At 53.0% G+C, this 22985-nt stretch overlaps 1 protein-coding gene across 1 annotated transcript in view; it reads left to right on the forward strand.

The window, feature by feature from the left end:
- Nucleotides 1-22985, forward strand: part of LOC132383700 (glycogen phosphorylase, muscle form-like) — a 111054-nt gene that overhangs the window by 59012 nt on the left and 29057 nt on the right. Inside the window, exons 5-10 of the mRNA XM_059954890.1 lie at nucleotides 4580-4711; nucleotides 6357-6468; nucleotides 7842-7924; nucleotides 9324-9467; nucleotides 16404-16496; nucleotides 20648-20794. Coding sequence (XP_059810873.1) covers nucleotides 4580-4711; nucleotides 6357-6468; nucleotides 7842-7924; nucleotides 9324-9467; nucleotides 16404-16496; nucleotides 20648-20794 — 711 coding nt within the window. The remainder of the gene's footprint in view (nucleotides 1-4579; nucleotides 4712-6356; nucleotides 6469-7841; nucleotides 7925-9323; nucleotides 9468-16403; nucleotides 16497-20647; nucleotides 20795-22985) is intronic.

Here is a 22985-nt window from a genome sequence, read left to right on the forward strand (position 1 = left end):
CAGACCCTCACTGCAGGGGTGTACACCACACAGACTCCAGCTCAACCTTAACCCGGTTCCTCGAGCTTACAGACCCTTACTGCAGGGGTGTACACCACACAGACTCCAGCTCAACCCTAACCCGGTTCCTCGAGCTTACAGACCCTCACTGCAGGGGTGTACACCACACAGACACCAACTCAACCCTAACCCGTTTCCTCGAGCTTACAGACCCTCACTGCAGGGGTGTACACCACACAGACTCCAGCTCAAACCTAACCCGGTTCCTCGAGCTTACAGATCCTCAGTGCAAGGGTGTACACCACACAGACTCAGCTCAACCCTAACCCGGTTCCTCGAGCTTACAGACCCTCACTGCAGGGGTGTACACCACACAGACTCCAGCTCAAACCTAACCCGGTTCCTCGAGCTTACAGATCCTCAGTGCAAGGGTGTACACCACACAGACTCCAGCTCAACCCTAACCCGGTTCCTCGAGCTTACAGACCGTTACTGCAGGGGTGTACACCACACAGACTGCAGCTCAACCCTAACCCGGTTCCTCGAGCTTACAGACCCTCACTGCAGGGGTGTACACCACACAGATTCCAGCTCAAACCTAACCCGGTTCCTCGAGCTTACAGATCCTCAGTGCAAGGGTGTACACCACACAGACTCCAGCTCAACCCTAACCCGGTTCCTCGAGCTTACAGACCGTTACTGTAGGGGTGTACACCACACAGACTGCAGCTCAACCCTAACCCGGTTCCTCGAGCTTACAGACCCTCACTGCAGGGGTGTACACCACACAGACTCCAGCTCAACCCTAACCTGGTTCCTCGAGCTTACAGACCCTCACTGCAGGAGTGTACACCACACAGACTCCAGCTCAAACCTAACCCGGTTCCTCGAGCTTACAGACCGTTACTGCCGGGGTGTACACCACACAGACTGCAACTCAACCCTAACCCAGTTCCTCGAGCTTACAGACAGTTACTGCAGGGGTGTACACCACACAGACTCCAGCTCAACCCTAACCCGGTTCCTCGAGCTTACAGACCCTCACTGCAGGAGTGTACACTACACAGACTCCAGCTCAACCCTAACCCAGTTCCTCGAGCTTACAGACAGTTACTGCAGGGGTGTACACCACACAGACTCCAGCTCAACCCTAACCCAGTTCCTCGAGCTTACAGACAGTTACTGCAGGGGTGTACACCACACAGACTCCAGCTCAACCCTAACCCGGTTCCTCGAGCTTACAGACCCTCACTGCAGGAGTGTACACCACACAGACTCCAGCTCAACCCTAACCTGGTTCCTCGAGCTTACAGACCCTCACTGCAGGGGTGTACACCACACAGACTCCAGCTCAACCCTAACCCAGTTCCTCGAGCTTACAGACCGTTACTGCAGGGGTGTACACCACACAGACTGCAGCTCAACCCTAACCCGGTTCCTCGAGCTTACAGACCCTCACTGCAGGAGTGTACACTACACAGACTCCAGCTCAACCCTAACCCAGTTCCTCGAGCTTACAGACCGTTACTGCAGGGGTGTACACCACACAGACTGCAGCTCAACCCTAACCCGGTTCCTCGAGCTTACAGACCCTCACTGCAGTGGTGTACACCACACAGACTCCAGCACAACCCTAACCCGGTTCCTCGAGCTTACAGACCCTCACTGCCGGGGTGTACACCACACAGACTCCAGCTCAACCCCAACCCGGTTCCTCGAGCTTACAGACCGTTACTGCAGGGGTGTACACCACACAGACTCCAGCTCAACCCTAACCCGGTTCCTCGAGCTTACAGACCCTCACTGCAGGGGTGTACACCACACGGACTGCAGCTCAACCCTAACCCGGTTCCTCGAGCTTACAGGCCCTCACTACAGGGGTGTACACTACACAGACTCCAGCTCAACCCTAACCCGGTTCCTCGAGCTTACAGGCCCTCACTGCAGGGGTGTACACCACACAGACTCCAGCTCAACCCTAACCCGGTTCCTCGAGCTTACAGACCCTCACTGCAGTGGTGTACACCACACAGACTCCAGCACAACCCTAACCCGGTTCCTCGAGCTTACAGACCCTCACTGCCGGGGTGTACACCACACAGACTCCAGCTCAACCCCAACCCGGTTCCTCGAGCTTACAGACCGTTACTGCAGGGGTGTACACCACACAGACTGCTGCTCAACCCTAACCCGGTTCCTCGAGCTTACAGACCCTCACTGCAGGGGTGTACACCACACAGACTCCAGCTCAACCCTAACCCGGTTCCTCGAGCTTACAGACCCTCACTGCAGGGGTGTACACCACACGGACTGCAGCTCAACCCTAACCCGGTTCCTCGAGCTTACAGGCCCTCACTGCAGGGGTGTACACCACACAGACTCCAGCTCAACCCTAACCCGGTTCCTCGAGCTTACAGGCCCTCACTGCAGGGGTGTACACCACACAGACTCCAGCTCAACCCTAACCCGGTTCCTCGAGCTTACAGACCCTCACTGCAGGGGTGTACACCACACAGACTCCAGCTCAACCCTAACCCGGTTCCTCGAGCTTACAGGCCCTCACTGCAGGGGTGTACACCACACAGACTCCAGCTCAACCCTAACCCGGTTCCTCGAGCTTACAGACCCTCACTGCAGGGGTGTACACCACACAGACTCCAGCTCAACCCTAACCCGGTTCCTCGAGCTTACAGACCCTCACTGCAGGGGTGTACACCACACAGACTCCAACTCAACCCTAACCCGGTTCCTCGAGCTTACAGACCCTCACTGCAGGGGTGTACACCACACAGAACTCCAGCTCAACCCTAACCCGGTTCCTCGAGCTTACAGACCCTCACTGCAGGGGTGTACACCACACAGACTCCAGCTCAACCCTAACCCGGTTCCTCGAGCTTACAGACCGTTACTGCAGGGGTGTACACCACACAGACTCCAGCTCAACCCTAACCCGGTTCCTCGAGCTTACAGGCCCTTACTGCAGGGGTGTACACCACACAGACTCCAACTCAACCCTAACCCGGTTCCTCGAGCTTATAGACCCTCACTGCAGGGGTGTACACCACACAGAACTCCAGCTCATCAAGGAATTTTGATGTACAGGGATTCAAGTCCATAACTCCCCGAAACTTGCATCACAGGCATATAGGTTGGGGATGAAGGCACGTGGCTCCATTGCCTTCATAGATGGGAAGCGCATTGTGCTGTAAAATTGCAACCGTAAAGCCACTGTTAAGACTAGACTTGGGAAAATGCGCGTAATTCTGGTCGTCTCTTTAGAGGTAGAATACAATTGCACTGAAGAGAGAAAGAGGAGATTCACCAGGGTGTTGCCTGGACTTCAGTCATGGGGAGGCATTGTTTAGGTTGGGTCTGTTTTCTCTGGAGTGAAGGAGGCAAAGGAATAATGGTATACAGAGCGATAGAAGAAAAAGAGAGAGAATTTTTGTCTCCTGCGACAACAATCCCAAAAACGAGAGGCTGCTGGTTTTAGAGTGGAGAAAGGATTTTAAGAATATTTAAGGCGAAGTATATTTATGCAGAATGTAATTGATATCCTGGCAAAGGAGTTGGCAAAATCAGATACAACCACTCTATTTAACTGGTGTGTAGACCAACACTTGAACACATAGGGCACGGACAGATATGGACACAAAGCACCCGAAAATTTATACAACAACACACACAAAATTACTCTCTTGGACATAAGCAAGGCTTGTTGCTTTGGTCTTTGCAATTAATATTTATTCCTACGTATATCAAGGATGTAAGTAATAAAATTAATTCAATTCATTATCATAAACCATTTGATTAATTTTCTGGATAAATGCAACTGTTTCTAAAAAGGCACTGACACCATATCTTCAGATTAATTGTCCCATTTTGGAAGATACGTATTTTTTAAAATATTTGGTTACGGATCTGAAACCTTTAAATTACATTAAATTGCAATGTCTGATAAAGAAGTGAGACAGAGCATTAAATCTCTTGTGTAGTGGGAAGAATGACTCAACTGGAATCGCTTGGTTATTTTTAAGAAGCTTTAGCTCTACTACCTGTCTCAAATATCTACTGCGAACGACTCTGCCTGAGCAGGTATCAAGAGATAACTGCTACATTATCATGCTACTCCAGAGTTCTTGTAAGCCTTTATTGGCTTGAGCAGTTGTAGCTACTCACGCAATGACTTTACCCTCAGGAAGGGGTAACAACGATGCGGCAGGGGTGTCTGGCGTCAAACACCCACACTTGCTGATGGTTTGTGAGGGGTGGCGGTCTGTTGCTGTTAAATTTGCCGGGATGCTGGGGCAGGCGAGTGTTGTGTACTTAATATTTCAACAATACATTATCTGTGAGAAACCTTGTAAGTATATTGTTTGTTTAAAGTGTTCATTACGGGTTAAAGGTACAAATGTGTGAATTAAATCCATCGTCACGCTACCACGTGATACGTGCACACCTCGCTGAAAGTGATGTCAAAGTGAGACCCGCGTTTCAGACGCCCATGCCTTCGTCTGAACTGGTAAATCTGTTGAAGTTGCAAGGCATAACGTCGGGTTACTGCTGCCTGTTTCAACAGGTGGAGGAGGCTGACGACTGGCTGAGATTCGGCAACCCCTGGGAGAAGGCGCGGCCGGAGTACACCATCCCCGTCAACTTCTACGGCCGGGTCGAGTACACCCCTGAAGGGGTCAAGTGGGTAGACACCCAGGTAAGTGCAGAGGGGGGTGGTTTATTCCTGGTCTGCATCCACCAATAGCGACACCGTCCCAGGCCGGGCAGATGGTGAGAAACGTTCGTGTACACCCCTGAAGGGGTCAAATGGGTAGACACACAGTAAGTGGGGGTGGGCGGGGAATTCCCAGACTCCATCCACCAATAGCAACGCCATTCCAAGCCAGCGGAATTCGCCCGTGTACAGCTTGACCAAACCAGCACTCTGCATGCCCCAAACGTTCGCGGTAGCCTAGGACGGACGTGGCTAAAATGAGGGGGCGTAACTTTGAGTTGATTGGAGGAGAGTGTTGGGGTGTCAGGAGTGGGATTTTTTTTACACAGAGGGTGGTGGGTGTGTGGAACATTGTGCTGGGGTGGTGGTTGAGGAAGACATTTTAAGCACATGGATGAAAGAAAAACGGGGCCCTGTGAGGGAGGGAAGAGCTAAATCAATCCTGGAGTAGGTTAAAGGATAGTCACAATGTTATGGGCCAAAGGGCCTGTACTGTACCATTCTATATTTTGTGCTCTAATGCCTAGGTCACTCTTGACTATATTACAGCATAAGATACAAACTGCCAGATTACTTAAACTGCGTGTGGGGCAGTACCTTGTCAGGTAACCTGTGGGTGAGGGGTGAACGTTGGCCCTGGAAATCAGGGGAAGAATTTAACACCCCTACTCCCATTCCCGTGGGATTGTGATCAAATACTCAGCCGATCCCAGCCTCGTCCAACAGAAATTTCCATTCAAAACCCAGCCTCGGAAACGAGCCTCCCGGCCGGTTAGCCACCTTTGTTTTGGTGGGCACCCCTCAAGCTGGGGTCTCATCCCACTGCCTACTGAGCTGGCAGGCAGCGATTTATTTTATAAACACCAGAAAAAAAGCCTGCAGTTGCTGGACACCCAGAGCCACACGCACAGAAGTGTGGGAAATGAATAATTATTGGATGTTTTGGGCTGAAAAGGAAGGGGGAGGACGCCAGAGTAAAAAGGTGTTGGGGAGGGGAAGGAGGCTAGCTGGAGGGTGAAGCCCGGTGGGAGAGGGCTGGAGAGGAAGGAATCTGGCAGGAGAGGAGAAAGGGAAGGAGGAGGGGACCCAGGGGGAAGTGAGAAGAGGTAAAAGACCCAAGTGGGGAATAGAGGAAGAAGGGATGGAGAATTTTTATTTTAACCAGAAGGAGAAGTCAATATTCATGACTTCAGGGTGGAGGCTACCCAATCGGAGGAGGTGTTGTTCCTCCACTCTGAGGGTGGCCTCATCTTGACACAAGAAGAGGCCGTAGACCGACATGTCGGAACGGGAGTGGTAATTAAAGCGTTTGGCGACTGCAGCAAAGGTGCTCCATCCACCAGAAGTGGAGCCAAACATTTTATTTTGCTTTTGGGACTAATACTGTGTGGGCAAAACTAAATCAAAGAGCCACCTCAAAACCTTTATGGATAGACGAAAATCACATATACATATAAAAAACCTGCAGATGTCGGGAATCTAAAATGAGAACAAGAAACTCTGGAAATACACATCAGATCAGGCTGCATGACTGCTTTCCACGGTGGGTGAACAGGTTACGGGCCAAGAGGAGGTGGGCGGTGCGCTGTGTTCTGCGCGGCTGTAATCCTGCTCTTATGTACCTCAGGTGGTCCTGGCCCTCCCCTACGACACCCCGGTGCCAGGATACAGGAACAACACCGTCAACACCATGCGACTGTGGTCGGCCAAGGCTCCCAATGAGTTCAAGCTGGAGGACTGTGAGTTTCCCCGTTCCGATCGGTAGCCCGCCAGAGGGCGAGGCTGGGAGCGCCACGTCTGTCTGTAGTCAGCGACTGGGCCAGTTACGCCAGGAAATCACCTCTGCTAAACTTGTTTCATAGAGTCACAGAAACAGTACTTAGCTGCTCTTCTGCTCAGTCCCATCCCCCTGCACCTTAACCACACCCCTCATCCATGTACCCACACAAACTTCACTTAAGCGTTGCAAATGAAACCGCGTCTGCCGTTTCCACTGATAGCTCGTTGCACCCTCCTGAAGGCTCGTCCTAAATATTTCACCTTTCACCCTTAACCCGTGACCTCTAGTCTTCACCTCACCCTGCTTCGGAATTAGCGAAGGAGCTGTAGACGTCACTCTGGGATCCTTCATTTCAATGCTTATCGCGTCCGTCTTTGCCAAATGTCTCCGGTTCCCTGCAATGCAAATGACACTATGGTTTCGAGAGACCTTTCTCGCCTGGATTGACCACACACTGTCCTAGTCTGCACATTTTCCTAACCCTTGCATTGCTGGTTAGTGTCTATGTCCTGGAGTTTCAGAGTTATTTAAATATCGACAGGGCTGTTGTCAAGAACCAAAAGACAGGATGTCTGCTGTTATTTTCAAGCAGGAATGAACATCTGATCTCCCCAAACCTGAGGTTGGAAACATACAAAATTCTGAAATGGACAGTTAAGACAGAGGCAGGAAAGTTGTTTCCGCTGGGAGGTGAGACTAGAACCAGGGGACGTAGCCTCAAGATTCGGGGGAGTAGATTGAGGACGGAGATGAGGAGGAACTGCTTTTCCCAGAGAGTGGGGAATCTGTGGAATTCTCTGCCCAAAGGCTACCTCAGTGAATATATTGGATGGATTTTTGCAGAGTAGGGGAATTGAGGGTTGTGGGGAGAGGGCAGGTCGGTAGAGATGAGTCCGTGGCCAGATCAGCCATGATCTTATTGAATGGCGGAGCAGGCTCGACGGGCCAGATGGCCGACTCCTGCTCCTATTTCTTATGTAACTTCTCTTGTACGTTACTAGCATGCTGTCCAAGCCTTGACCCAGTCTCCCCTCGCATGACACAGGTACATTGCCTGCAGCTGTCTTCATCACATTAAACTCGACAAAGGGCAGCGCCTTAGCATGGTGGTCCGCGCAATGCGATCACAGTGCCAGTGACTCGGGTTCAATTCTGCCACATTCCTCCCATGCCCTCGTGGGTTTCCTCCTGTATCCCGAAGACATCCGGGTCAGTAGGTTAATTGGCCACGTGGGTGTAGCTGGGCAGTCGGAAGGGTCTGTTACCGTGCTGTATCTCTAAATAAATGAGTCACGTTACCGCTGTCTCAGTCCTTCCCCTCTCGTGTTTCAGTCAACGTCGGTGGCTACATCCAGGCTGTGCTCGACAGGAACCTGGCCGAGAACATCTCCCGAGTCCTCTACCCCAACGACAACGTGAGTTTGTTTGGGAGGCACCTGGCTCGGGGCTGCCAGGGCGCGTGCAAAACGTCTGGCAGGCCGTGCCTGGGCTGTATCATTGGGTCGCAGTCAATGAGGACAGATTGAAAGTGCCGCCACGACACCGAGCAGCGTGCTGGTACACCCGGTCTACTGACCTGTCCTCCCCCGTGCTTCGATCATTGTCCTCAGCCCACCAGGTTCAATCCTGCCCTTCCCTTCTACATAACACTGCATTTCTCTATCACCCTATCTAACAGTTTCGTAGATGCTTCTAAAGTACAGCATGTCTCTGCCACACACCCACCACTCTCTGTGTGAGGAACTTTACTCTGACATCCCCCCTATACTTTCCACCAATCACCTGAAAATTCACCCTCTCATGTTATCCATCTCTGCCTTCCAATTATGCCCCCTCATATTCTCTATTCCCCCCCCCCCCGGGAAAAAGTCTGTGGCTCTGCATTTGAGCTGTGGCTTTTTATCATCTTGTACACCTCTAACAAGTCACCTCTCAACCCTGATGGCTCCAAAGAGAAAAGCCCTGGCTCGCTCAACTTACCCTCTGAAGATCTACTCTCTAGTCCAGGCCTGGTAAATCTTCTTTACATCCTTTCTAAAGTTTCCACGTCCTTCCAATAATGAGGCGAGCAGAGCTGAACGCAGTACTCCAAATGTGATCTAACCAGGAATTTTAGTTACAACATTCCCTGGCGACTCTTGAGCTGAATCCCCTGACCACATGACTTCTTAACAACTCATCCGGCAACTTTGAGAGATCTCTGTATCAATCCCTGTGTCTCTGCACTCTGCTAAGCATCCTGCCAGTAATTCGAATCTCCCAAAGTCAAACGCGTCACACTTTTTCCACGTTGAACTGCATCTGCCACTGCTCAGCCCAGCTCTCCCTCCTGCTAATGTCTCATTGCAGCCTTCTGTGTGATCCACAACTCCATCGACCTTCATATCATCTGCAAACATACCGACCCACCCTTCCACTTCCTCATCCCAGAAATCCCGAAGAGCAGGGGCTGCAGAACGGATCCCAGTGGAACGCAAGTAGTCACTGACCTCCAGGCACAATACTGACCATCTGTAACAGCCCCCTGCCTTGTCTGGGCAAGTCAGTTCTGCACCCAGGCAGCCGGGTTTCCCGTGCCCTCTGACATACAGATCTCCCCTCATCGAATCTCTACTTCACAAAGCCCGAGTTCACTATCTTTCCTTATTCTTGACCCCTCGAGAACACCTTGTCTGCGCCTCCCGTAATTTGTCAGGTACTGCGCTAGTCGCTTCACGCTACCGTGCCAGCCCCCTTTAGACCACGCCCCCTCGTTCGCGACGCTCCCGCTATCCTGCGTCCCCCCTCCCAACGCCTCTCTCTTCCTCGCCCCAGTTCTTCGAAGGGAAGGAGCTCCGGCTGAAGCAGGAGTACTTCGTGGTGGCCGCCACGCTGCAGGACATCATCCGCCGCTTCAAGTCCTCCAAGTTCGGCAGCCGCGACGTTGTGCGCACCACGTTTGAAGCCTTCCCCGAGAAGGTAAGCGCGGGTCTGGTGCCGGGGCACGCGGGAGGGTTCGGCGCGATGCTGACTCCGTCGCGGTGTTCGAGGGGCACTGCAGAGATCCACCCCTACCCTGGGAGACCGGCGAGGGTTGCCTCCTCTCTGATCTCCTCCGGCCTGCAACGTGAACCCTGGGCCAGAGGAGATACTGGCTTCTCTGGAGCACAGGGGGATGAGGAGACACCTGACACAAGTCCAGATCTCTAACTTAAATCAGGGCGGCCCGGGAGCATTTGGGCGATTTAAGCGCCAGGTCTGGGTGTGGGGAACAGAGGCAAGGGGCGGGACGGTTCTCCCCGGATCTCCTCGCTACTCCGTGACGTTTACTCTGTTCTGGGCTGAACGGAGCCCGTGGCCTGCACCAAATGCAGTGATGCCTGGCTTTGTATCTTTTGTAAAACCTCAGTTCTAAAGCTGTCTGCTTACTTTGTTCTCTCTCTCTTTGTGCATTGGGTATTAGGCATTTTTTTTAAACATGTTGTTTTGAGTATAATGTATACATACTTTGATAATCAAGGTAGTTGGAAATTTTAATCTGGGATATTGTGCTCAGTTCCAGTCACCTCATTCTAGGGAGGATGAGGGTGCAGAGGAAATTCACCAGGATGCTGACTGGATTAGAGAGGGTGCAGAGGAGATTCACCAGGATGCTGCCTGGATTAGAGAGGGTGTAGAGGGGATTCACCAGGATGCTGCCTGGATTAGAGAGGGTGTAGAGGGGATTCACCAGGATGCTGACTGGATTAGAGAGGGTGCAGAGGAGATTCACCAGGATGCTGCCTGGATTAGAGAGGGTGTAGAGGGGATTCACCAGGATGCTGACTGGATTAGAGAGGGTGCAGAGGGGATTCACCAGGATGCTGCCTGGATTAGAGAGGGTGTAGAGGGGATTCACCAGGATGCTGACTGGATTAGAGAGGGTGCAGAGGAGATTCAACAGGATGCTGTCTGGATTAGAGAGGGTGCAGAGGGGATTCACCAGGATGCTGCCTGGATTAGAGAGGGTGCCTTCTGAGGAAAGGTTGAGCGAGTGAGGGATTTTCTCTCTGGAGCAAAGGAGGATGAGAGGTGACGATGGAGGTGCAGAAAGCGATAAGAGGCACAGATCGAGTGGACAGCCAGAGGCTTTCGCAGGGCAGAAGTGGCTGATTTGAGAGGGGATAATTTTAAAGTGAGTGGAGGAAAGTATAGTGGGGGATAGGGGAACGTCAGAGTTGAGTTACAGAGAGGTGGGTGCATGAAATGGGGTGGTGGTGGACAGATTTGTGGGGGCCATCTAAGACAGGTACATGGATGATAGGAAAATGGAGGGCTATGTAGGAGAGAAGGGTTAGATCGATCTTAGTGTAGGTCAGCACATCGTTGTGGGCTGAAGGGCCTGTTCTGTAGTGTTCTTTGTTCTGTTTGAACAGAGTCGGCCCGAGAAGTCAACTGTTTATTCCCCTCCGGAGATGCTGCCTGGCTTGCTGAGCTCCTCCAGCACTCTGTGTGACAGTGCTGCTTAACAGGCTCGAAGGCAGGCGTATGAATGTGCAGGGAATGAAGGAATGTGGGTGTTGTGCATAAGGGTTTCGATGTTGTTTGTTCGTCCCAACATTGCACAGTTCGAAGTGCACATGTTACCAGAAGCCGAGATGATGCAGTCCTGCCCACAGCTGTCAGACACAGAGACACTCCGCTGCAAATAGACAGATACTCTATTGATCCCAGAGGAAATTACTGTGTCACAGTAGCGTTACAAATGCACCGATATACAAATATTAGAAGTAAGAGAGAATAAAAAATAAGTTCCCTCAGACAGTCTAAAAGGAAGGGGGGGGGGGGGGGGGTCATCACTTCCCCGGCTGTAGGTCGGCTCATTATCGAGCCCGACGGCCGAGGGTAAGAGTGACCTCGTATATCGCTCTTTGGAGCAGCACAGTTGTCTCAGTCTGTTACTGAAAGTGTTCCTCCGTTCAGCCAAGGTGGCATGCAGAGGGTGAGAAACATTGTCCAGAATCGCCGGGGTTTTCCGTCGGGTCCTTTGTTCCACCCCAGGCTCCAGCGTGTCCAGTTTGACTCCTGTAACAGAGCCAGGCCTTTCCAATCAGTTTATCGAGCCTGTTGGCATCACCCGTGTTGATGCCATTGCCCCAGCTCACCACCGTATAGAGGATTGTACTGGTGACAACAGACCGGTAGAACGTGTGAGGGAGAGGCCTGCACACTCCGAAGGGCCTCCGTCTCCTCAGGAAGTAGAGGCGACTCTGGCCCTCCTTGTACACAGCCTCTGTGTTGGTGCTCCACTCAAGTCTGTTGTCCAGGTGCACCCTCGGGTCCTCATCCAGGTGCACCCTCGGGTCCTCACCATCGATAGTAACGGAGCAGTGCAGGCTGAGTCTTCCTAAAGTCCATCACCAGCTCATTTGTCTGACTGATGCTGAGCTGCAGATGATTCAGCTTGCACCGTTTGACAAAGTCCTCCAGCAGGGCCCTGTGTTCACCCTCCCGTCCTCCCTTCATACACCCGACTATTGCTGAGTCATCAGGGAATTTCTGCAGATGACATGACTCCGTGTTGTATCTGAAGTCTGAGGTGTACAGGGGAAACAGGAAGGGAGTCGATACATCCCCTGTGGGACCCCGGTGGTGCTTGAGCCACACACAGCTCTGAAACTGCACAAACTATATCCAGGACTTCTTCAAGGAGTGTTGTCTCATCCATCCTTAAGGACCCCCAGCACCCAGGTCACGCCCTCTTCTCATTGCTACCATCAGGGAGGAGGTACAGGAGCCTGAAGACACACACTCAACGATTCAGGAACAGCTTCTTCCCCTCTGCCATCAGGGAGGAGGTACAGGAGCCTGAAGACACACACTCAGCGATTCAGGAACAGCTTCTTCCCCTCTGCCATCAGGGAGGAGGTACAGGAGCCTGAAGACACACACTCAACGATTCAGGAACAGCTTCTTCCCCTCTGCCATCAGGGAGGAGGTACAGGAGCCTGAAGACACACACTCAACGATTCAGGAACAGCTTCTTCCCCTCTGCCATCAGGGAGGAGGTACAGGAGCCTGAAGACACACACTCAACGATTCAGGAACAGCTTCTTCCCCTCTGCCATCAGGGAGGAGGTACAGGAGCCTGAAGACACACACTCAATGATTCAGGAACGGCTTCTTCCCCTCTGCCATCAGGGAGGAGGTACAGGAGCCTGAAGACACACACTCAACGATTCAGGAACAGCTTCTTCCCCTCTGCCATCAGGGAGGGGGTACAGGAGTCTGAAGACACACTCTCAGCGATTCAGGAACAGCCTCTTCCCCTCTGCCATCAGGGAGGAGGTACAGGAGCCTGAAGACACACACTCAACGATTCAGGAACAGCTTCTTCCCCTCTGCCATCAGGGAGGAGGTACAGGAGCCTGAAGACACACACTCAACGATTCAGGAACAGCTTCTTCCCCTCTGCCATCAGGGAGGAGGTACAGGAGCCTGAAGACACACACTCAATGATTCAGGAACGGCTTCTTCCCCTCTGCCATCAGGGAGGAGGTACAGGAGCCTGAAGACACACACTCAACGATTCAGGAACAGCTTCTTCCCCTCTGCCATCAGGGAGGGGGTACAGGAGTCTGAAGACACACTCTCAGCGATTCAGGAACAGCCTCTTCCCCTCTGCCATCAGGGAGGAGGTACAGGAGCCTGAAGACACACACTCAACGATTCAGGAACAGCTTCTTCCCCTCTGCCATCAGGGAGGAGGTACAGGAGCCTGAAGACACACACTCAGTGATTCAGGAACAGCTTCTTCCCCTCTGCCATCAGGGAGGAGGTACAGGAGCCTGAAGACACACACTCAGTGATTCAGGAACAGCTTCTTCCCCTCTGCCATCAGGGAGGGGGTACAGGAGCCTGAAGACACACACTCAGCGATTCAGGAACAGCTTCTTCCCCTCTGCCATCAGGGAGGGGGTACAGGAGCCTGAAGACACACACTCAGTGATTCAGGAACAGCTTCTTCCCCTCTGCCATCAGGGAGGGGGTACAGGAGCCTGAAGACACACACTCAACGATTCAGGAACAGCTTCTTCCCCTTTGCCATCCAATTTCTGAACCTGTGAACGCTACCTCACTACTTTTTAATTCCTATTTTTGCACTACTGTGAAACACCCTGGTTTCCTCGGCTGTGTAAGTCCGGGGAAACAAGCTGGTGAGACTGAGGCATGTTCCCACCCCAAACCCTGGTTTTTGTGGATGCTGTATCATTTGCTACCCTGTTACAAATTAATGCCGCGAAATACACGGCGTCACCTCTCTTCATCTCCTCTCAAACGAAAGAAAGCCTGAGACCAACCTTATTGTCCCTCACCAAGGAAAGCCTCCCGCTAATTGGAGGGCACAAGTTCCTCCTCATCCCTCATCCCTCATCTTCAGCAGTAACCCGAGCAAGCTGACAGCAGGGCAGGCTGCTCGTATGGAGCTGCCAAAGTGAAATCCATACACTGTCCGCAGAACGCACCACCGTATCAGCTGACGGCAGGGCAGGCTGCTCGTACAGAGCTGCCAAAGTGAAATCCATACACTGTCCGCAGAACGCACCACCGTATCAGCTGACAGCAGGGCAGGCTGCTCGTACGGAGCTGCCAAAGTGAAATCCATACACTGTCCGCAGAACGCACCACCGTATCAGCTGACGGCAGGGCAGGCTGCTGGTACGGAGCTGCCGAAGTGAAATCCATACACTGTCCGCAGAACGCACCACCGTATCAGCTGACGGCAGGGCAGGCTGCTCGTACGGAGCTGCCAAAGTGAAATCCATACACTGTCCGCAGAACGCACCACAGTATCAGCTGACAGCAGGGCAGGCTGCTCGTACGGAGCTGCCAAAGTGAAATCCATACACTGTCCGCAGGACGCACCACCGTATCAGCTGACGGCAGGGCAGGCTGCTCGTACGGAGCTGCCAAAGTGAAATCCATACACTGTCCGCAGAACGCACCACCGTATCAGCTGACAGCAGGGCAGGCTGCTCGTACGGAGCTGCCAAAGTGAAATCCATACACTGTCCGCAGAACGCACCACCGTATCAGCTGACGGCAGGGCAGGCTGCTCGTACAGAGCTGCCAAAGTGAAATCCATACACTGTCCGCAGAACGCACCACCGTATCAGCTGACAGCAGGGCAGGCTGCTCGTACGGAGCTGCCAAAGTGAAATCCATACACTGTCCGCAGAACGCACCACCGTATCAGCTGACAGCAGGGCAGGCTGCTCGTACGGAGCTGCCAAAGTGAAATCCATACACTGTCCGCAGAACGCACCACCGTATCAGCTGACGGCAGGGCAGGCTGCTCGTACAGAGCTGCCAAAGTGAAATCCATACACTGTCCGCAGAACGCACCACCGTATCAGCTGACAGCAGGGCAGGCTGCTCGTACGGAGCTGCCAAAGTGAAATCCATACACTGTCCGCAGAACGCACCACCGTATCAGCTGACAGCAGGGCAGGCTGCTCGTACGGAGCTGCCAAATGAAGCACCTACAGCATGTCAGTAAAGCTGTGAAACCACTGAACTCCCCACCCCAGCGCGCACTGTCCGCAGAACGCATTGCCAAAGTGAAATCCATACAGTAAAAATACGAACCAGGACATTACGTATTTATAGACTGTTTGTTTCTGTTAGTATGTATGTTCTGGGGCTGCAATGACACCAAATTGTCACATGTACCAAGACTGTGAAAAGCTCTTGCCTGCACACCATCCAGACAGATTATTGTGTATATCAGTATGACAAGGTAGTACCATGCGGTATATAGTTTAACAGAGAAACTGCAGTGCAGGCTGATGTAACAGGGAATAGGGGCCACAGCAAGGTAGACAGTGAGACTGCGCTGTCGGGCAGCATCTATGGAGGGGGAATAAACAGTCGCCGTTTCGGGTGGAGACCCCTCATCGGGGTTGGGAAGGAGGGGAGGGGAGGAGTACAAGCTGGCAGGTGATAGGCGAGAGCAGGTGAGCGGGAAGGTCGGAGGGGGATGAAGTAAGAAGCTGGGAGGTAAAAATAGAAACATAGAAAGCCTACAGCACAATACAGGCCCTTCAGCCCACAAAGTTGTGCTGAACATGTCTTCACCTTAGAACAGCCCAGGCTTTACCCACAGCCCTCTATATTACTAAGCTCCTTGTACCTATCTAAAAGTCTCTTAAAAGAACCTACCCCCCTCCACCACCGTTGCCGGCAGCCCATTCCACGCACTCACCACTCTCTGAGTAAAAAACTTACCCCAGACATCTCCTCTGTACCTACTCCCCAGCTCCTTAAACCTGTGTCCTCTTGTGGCAACCATTTCAGCCCCGGGAAAAAGCCTCTGACTATCCACACGATCAATGCCTCTCATCATCTTATACACCTCTATCAGGTCACCTCTCATCCTCCGTTGCTCCAAGGAGAAAAGGCCAAGTTCACTCAACCTATTCTCATAAGGCATGCTCCCCAATCCAGGCAACATCCTTGTAAATCCCCTCTGCACCCTTTCTATGGTTTCCACATCCTTCCTGTAGTGAGACGACCAGAACTGAGCACAGTACTCCAAGTGGGGCCTGACCGGGGTCCTATATAGCTGCAACATTACCTCTCGGCTCCTAAACTCAATCCCACGATTGATGAAGGCCAATGCACCGTACGCCTTCTTAACCACAGTGTCAACCTGCGCAGCAGCTTTGAGTGTCCTATGGACTCGGACCCCAAGATCCCTCTGATCCTCCACACTGCCAGGAGTTTTACCATTAATACTATATTCTGTCATCAAGGAGGAATCCGATCGGAGAGGAGATAGGCAGATGAGAAGAGACTGGGTAAAGGGAGAGCCAGATAGCATGGATTGTTGGGATTCACTTTGAACCCTGTACTGACCTCTTCTGTGCTCTGCAGGTTGCCATCCAGCTGAACGACACCCACCCGGCTCTGGCCATCCCCGAGCTCATGAGGGTACTTGTTGACATCGAGCACATCAGCTGGGAGAAGGTACGGACCATGGCCATCGACCTGTCACCGTGCAGGAAGATCCTTTCAAATCAAGGCAGTGTTGTTCAGTCGGAAAGCATGGCAGCCATTTTATGAGCGTGTGTGTGAGTGTGTATGGAAGATATGCCAAATACCTAAGGGAAGAACAGGCTGTGGGCAGAGGAGGACTGGGTGGCCTGGACAAAACATAAGTAGGAAGGGGATCAGGAGAGCACTATAGATGGAAAGAATTTAGAGAGTCTGCAATTTATCTCCAGAATGAACTTTTGCTAATGTCTACAGAGGAATCACTTGTCCTAGAATAAATACTCCCCAATCCAAAGTCTATATTATTCTAATACTATTTCAGATTCAGTTTATTGTCATTTAGAAACCACAAATGCAATGCAGTTAAAAAATGAGACAACGTTCCCCCAGAATGATATCACAAAAGCATATGACAAAACAGACTACACCAGAAAATCCACATAACGTTTGGCAATCCCCAATCCAGAGTCCGGAGAGGCTGCTGCATATTAATATCCCGCTACTGTCTCAGCGCGTTCCCCGGAAAGGAGCTCCAAATCCCCCAGACAAACAAGACCAAAAACTAAAGCTTCAAGACCTGCACAAAACCACATAGTTACAACATATAGTTACAACAGTGCAAACAATAGCATAATTGATAAAAAAACAGACCATGGGCACAGTAAAAATAGTCCAAAGATGTTAAAAGACTATAAGTTCAAAAAGAAACCACCACACAGTTTCCACAAGTCCCCAGGGTCCCGATAGACTCGTCATCCCACGCCAGCGGCAGAAGGGAATACCCCCGCTATGGACTTCCACTGCACCGCCCGACTCAGCCTCGCAGACACAGCACACAGTGAAAGCTCCATCACAGACACAGCACACACTGAAAGCTCCATCGCACCCAGCCTCGCAGACACAGCACACACTGAAAGCTCCATCACAGACACAGCACACAGTGAAAGCTCCATCACAGACACAGCACACACTGAAAGCTCCATCGCACCCAGCCTCGCAGACACAGCACACACTGAAAGCTCCATCACAGACACAGCACACAGTGAAAGCTCCATCACAGACACAGCACACAGTGAAAGCTCCATCACAGACACAGCACACACTGAAAGCTCCATCACAGACACAGCACACACTGAAAGCTCCATCACAGACACAGCACACACTGAAAGCTCCATCACAGACACAGCACACAGTGAAAGTTCCATCGCACCCAGCCTCACAGACACAGCACACACTGAAAGCTCCATCACAGACACAGCACACAGTGAAAGCTCCATCGCACCCAGCCTCGCAGACACAGCACACAGTGAAAGCTCCATCACACCCAGCCTCACAGACACAGTACACACTGAAAGCTCCATCACAGACACAGCACACAGTGAAAGCTCCATCACACACAGCCTCACAGACACAGCACACAGTGAAAGCTCCATCACAGACACAGCACACACTGAAAGCTCCATCGCACCCAGCCTCGCAGACACAGCACACACTGAAAGCTCCATCACAGACACAGCACACAGTGAAAGTTCCATCGCACCCAGCCTCACAGACACAGCACACACTGAAAGCTCCATCACAGACACAGCACACAGTGAAAGCTCCATCACAGACACAGCACACAGTGAAAGCTCCATCGCACCCAGCCTCGCAGACACAGCACACAGTGAAAGCTCCATCACACCCAGCCTCACAGACACAGCACACACTGAAAGCTCCATCACAGACACAGCACACAGTGAAAGCTCCATCACACACAGCCTCACAGACACAGCACACACTGAAAGCTCCATCACAGACACAGCACACAGTGAAAGCTCCATCACACCCAGCCTCGCAGACACAGCACACAGTGAAAGCTCCATCACAGACACAGCACACACTGAAAGCTCCATCACAGACACAGCACACACTGAAAGCTCCATCACAGACAGAGCACACAGTGAAAGCTCCATCACACCCAGCCTCGCAGACACAGCACACAGTGAAAGCTCCATCACAGACACAGCACACAGTGAAAGCTCCATCACACCCAGCCTCGCAGACACAGCACACAGTGAAAGCTCCATCACAGACACAGCACACACTGAAAGCTCCATCACAGACACAGCACACAGTGAAAGCTCCATCACACCCAGCCTCGCAGACACAGCACACAGTGAAAGCTCCATCACAGACACAGCACACAGTGAAAGCTCCATCACACCCAGCCTCGCAGACACAGCACACAGTGAAAGCTCCATCAAACCCAGCCTCGCAGACACAGCACACAGTGAAAGCTCCATCGGACCCAGCCTCGCAGACACAGCACACAGTGAAAGCTCCATCGGACCCAGCCTCGCAGACACAGCACACAGTGAAAGCGTGTGTTTCTGATCTAGGTTCCCATCACCATTATCTCTCTAGCCCACGTGCGCTCTGTATACATAGAGTAAGGTAAGCCCCTATGTATACGATCTGCATTTACCTTATGTGTACAAGGGTGAGCTTCCATCCTTGAGTTTCATGAAGACGTTGCTAGGCTAGTAACCAGGTGAAAAGTTCCAAGTAAATTTTATTTTCAAAGTATGTATAATCCTGAGACGTATTTTCCTGCGGGCGTACTCAGCGAATCTATAGAATAGTAACTGTGAACAGGATCAGTGAAAGATCAGCCAGAGTGCAGAAGACAACAAACTGTGCAAATGCAAACATAAATAAATAGCAATAAATAACGAGAATGTGAGATAAAGAGTCCTTAAAGTGAGGTCATTGGTTGTGGGAACATCTCAATGGATGGGCAAGTGAGTGCAGTTATCCCCTTTTGTTCAGGAGCCTGATGGTTGAGGGGTAATAACTGTTCCTGAACCTGGTGGTGTGAGTCCTGAGGCTCCTGTACCTTCTACCTGATGGCAGCAGTGAGAAGAGAGCATGGCCTGGGTAGTGGGGGTCTCTGGAGAAGAAAGCACGGCCTGGGTGGTGGGGATCTCTGGAGAAGAGAGCACGGCCTGGGTGGTGGGGGTCTCTGATGATGGACGCTGCTTTCCTACGACAGCGTTTCATGTAGGTGTGCTCAATGGTTGAGAGGACTTTACCCGTAATGGACTGGGCCGAATCCGCTACCTTTTGTGGGATTTTCCGTTCAAAGGCATTGGTGTTTCCACACCAGGCCAGTCAATACACGAGTTCACTTTGGTCTAGGGTCTGTGGCTCGGGCTGGTTGAACCTATTACTGCCCTCCTGTTGCAGTCAGAGTTGGGACAATCAGGTCTGTACCTATCAACACTAATGCCACCTACCTGGGTCCGCAGTCCTGTCCACCTCAGCACTTCAGATCCTCAGTGCCAGTGTGTATCTGCAGTGAGGTGCCAGAGAAGGTGGTCAGGCTGGGTACCAGAACGTTTCTGGCTTCCTCCCCATTCCTCTGCAGTCCTGAGGAGGGGTCTCAGCCTGAAACATTGACTGTTCATTCCCCTCCATAGATGCTGCCCGACCTGCTGAGTCCCTCCAGCTCCTGGACAGGTACCTGCTCAGGAGAGGTTTAGAGTTGTTGGGAAAGGTTGAATACGTTAGGGGAGCAAGGGGAAACTTGATTAGAAGTATTCGAAATCACGAGGGGTGTAGATTGGGTAAATACAAGCAGGCTTTTCCCACTAAGTTGGGTGAAACTAGAAGAGGTCATAGGTGAAAAGGGAAAGGTGGAAGTGTTTAAGGTGATCCTGAGTTTGGGGTGGGGGGGAGAAGTTTGTCACTCAGAAGCTGGTGCGAGTGTGGAACGAGCTGCCAGTGAAAGCGGTGGACCTGGATCTCAACACGTAACAGAAATTTGGTTAGGTAAGTGGACAGCGAGCTATGGTTCCGGTGCAGGTAGGTGCAGGCAGAGTACTGGTCCGGCGTGGACTAAGCTGAGCTGACCAGTTGGTTTCCGCACTGTAGTGCTCTATAACTCTAAATAGGACAGTTTTGGTCCAGATGGGCCAAAGGGCCAGTTTCCCTGCCGTACAATTCCACGGACTGGGAAGAGACATTTGGAATGAGAGACGATATCCACAAAGGGAGCAGGGGTAGGTGACATGGTCTTGTACAACTGGAGGGGGTGGTGAGTTCACAGCGCCCTGACCCGGTTGTCTCTGTCTCTCCCCTAGGCCTGGGATATCACCAGGCGCACGTGCGCCTACACCAACCACACGGTGCTGCCGGAAGCCCTGGAGCGCTGGCCCGTCAGCCTCTTCGAGACCCTGCTGCCCCGTCACCTGTCAATCATCTACGAGATCAACAGGAGGCACCTGGAGGTGAGTCCAGCGCACGCCTGCCGGCCTTGCTCCTCCCGCGGGTTGTGTAGCTACACCGAGAACTCGAGGTACTCACGCAAAATGCAGGCGGGACTCGGCAGGTCAGACAGCACCTGTGGAAAGGGTCTCGACTGTTTATTCCCCTCCGTAGACGCTGCCTGACTTGCCGAGTCCCTCCAGCATTCTGTTCGTCGTGCTCTACTGAAGTGGTGATTAGGGTTGTACCAGTGGGTTCAGAGACCAAACTGTTGGAGGGAAGTCACTGCTCCTGAACCTGGTGGTGTGGGACGTCAGGCCTCTGCATCTCCTGCCCAGTGGGAGCTGAGCGAAGGTGGCCTTACCCGGATGGTGGGGTCAATAGATCGGGAAGTCACTGCTCCTGAACCTGGTGGTGTGGGACGTCAGGCCTCTGCACCTCCTGCCCAGTGGGAGCTGAGCGAAGGTGGCCTGACCCGGATGGTGGGGTCAATAGATCGGGAAGTCACTGCTCCTGAACCTGGTGGTGTGGGATGTCAGGCCTCTGCATCTCCTGCCCAGTGGGAGCTGAGTGAAGGTGGCCTGGCCCGGATGGTGGGGTCAATAGATCGGGAAGTCACTGCTCCTGAACCTGGTGGTGTGGGATGTCAGGCCTCTGCATCTCCTGCCCAGTGGGAGCTGAGTGAAGGTGGCCTGGCCCGGATGGTGGGGTCAATAGATCGGGAAGTCACTGCTCCTGAACCTGGTGGTGTGGGTCGTCAGGCCTCTGCACCTCCTGCCCAGTGGGAGCTGAGCGAAGGTGGCCTGGCCCGGATGGTGGGGTCAGTATATCGGGAAGTCACTGCTCCTGAACCTGGTGGTGTGGGACGTCAGGCCTCTGCACCTCCTGCCCAGTGGGAGCTGAGCGAAGGTGGCCTGGCCCGGATGGTGGGGTCAGTAGATCGGGAAGTCACTGCTCCTGAACCTGGTGGCGTGGGTACAGGCCTCTGCACCTCCTGCCCAGTGGGAGCTGAGCGAAGGTGGCCTGGCCCGGATGGTGGGGTCAATAGATCGGGAAGTCACTGCTCCTGATCCTGGTGGTGTGGGTACAGGCCTCTGCACCTCCTGCCCAGTGGGAGCTGAGCCAAGGTGGCCTGGCCCGGATGGTGGGGTCAGTAGATCGGGAAGTCACTGCTCCTGAACCTGGTGGTGTGGGTACAGGCCTCTGCACCTCCTGCCCAGTGGGAGCTGAGCCAAGGTGGCCTGGCCCGGATGGTGGGGTCAGTAGATCGGGAAGTCACTGCTCCTGAACCTGGTGGTGTGGGACGTCAGGCCTCTGCATCTCCTGCCCAGTGGGAGCTGAGCAAAGATGGCCTGGCCCGGATGGTGGGGTCAGTAGATCGGGAAGTCACTGCTCCTGATCCTGGTGGTGTGGGACGTCAGGCCTCTGCACCTCCTGCCCAGTGGGAGCTGAGTGAAGGTCCCCTGGCCCGGATGGTGGGGTCAGTAGATCGGAAAGTCTCTGCTCCTGAACCTGGTGGTGTGGGTACAGGCTTCTGCATCTCCTGCCCAGTGGGAGCTGAGCGAAGGTGGCCTGGCCCGGATGGTGGGGTCAGTAGATCGGAAAGTCACTGCTCCTGAACCTGGTGGTGTGGGACGTCAGGCCTCTGCACCTCCTGCCCAGTGGGAGCTGAGTGAAGGTCCCCTGGCCCGGATGGTGGGGTCAGTAGATCGGGAAGTCACTGCTCCTGATCCTGGTGGTGTGGGACGTCAGGCCTCTGCATCTCCTGCCCAGTGGGAGCTGAGTGAAGGTGGCCTGGCCCGGATGGTGGGGTCAATAGATCGGGAAGTCACTGCTCCTGATCCTGGTGGTGTGGGACGTCAGGCCTCTGCACCTCCTGCCCAGTGGGAGCTGAGCCAAGGTGGCCTGGCCCGGAAGGTGGGGTCAGTAGATCGGGAAGTCACTGCTCCTGAACCTGGTGGTGTGGGTCGTCAGGCCTCTGCACCTCCTGCCCAGTGGGAGCTGAGCCAAGGTGGCCTGGCCCGGATGGTGGGGTCAATAGATCGGGAAGTCACTGCTCCTGATCCTGGTGGTGTGGGACGTCAGGCCTCTGCACCTCCTGCCCAGTGGGAGCTGAGTGAAGGTCCCCTGGCCCGGATGGTGGGGTCAATAGATCGGGAAGTCACTGCTCCTGAACCTGGTGGTGTGGGTACAGGCCTCTGCACCTCCTGCCCA

Source organism: Hypanus sabinus, chromosome 31 (genome assembly GCF_030144855.1).
Source record: "Hypanus sabinus isolate sHypSab1 chromosome 31, sHypSab1.hap1, whole genome shotgun sequence".
In the NCBI taxonomy this organism is placed as follows: Eukaryota; Metazoa; Chordata; class Chondrichthyes; order Myliobatiformes; family Dasyatidae; genus Hypanus; species Hypanus sabinus.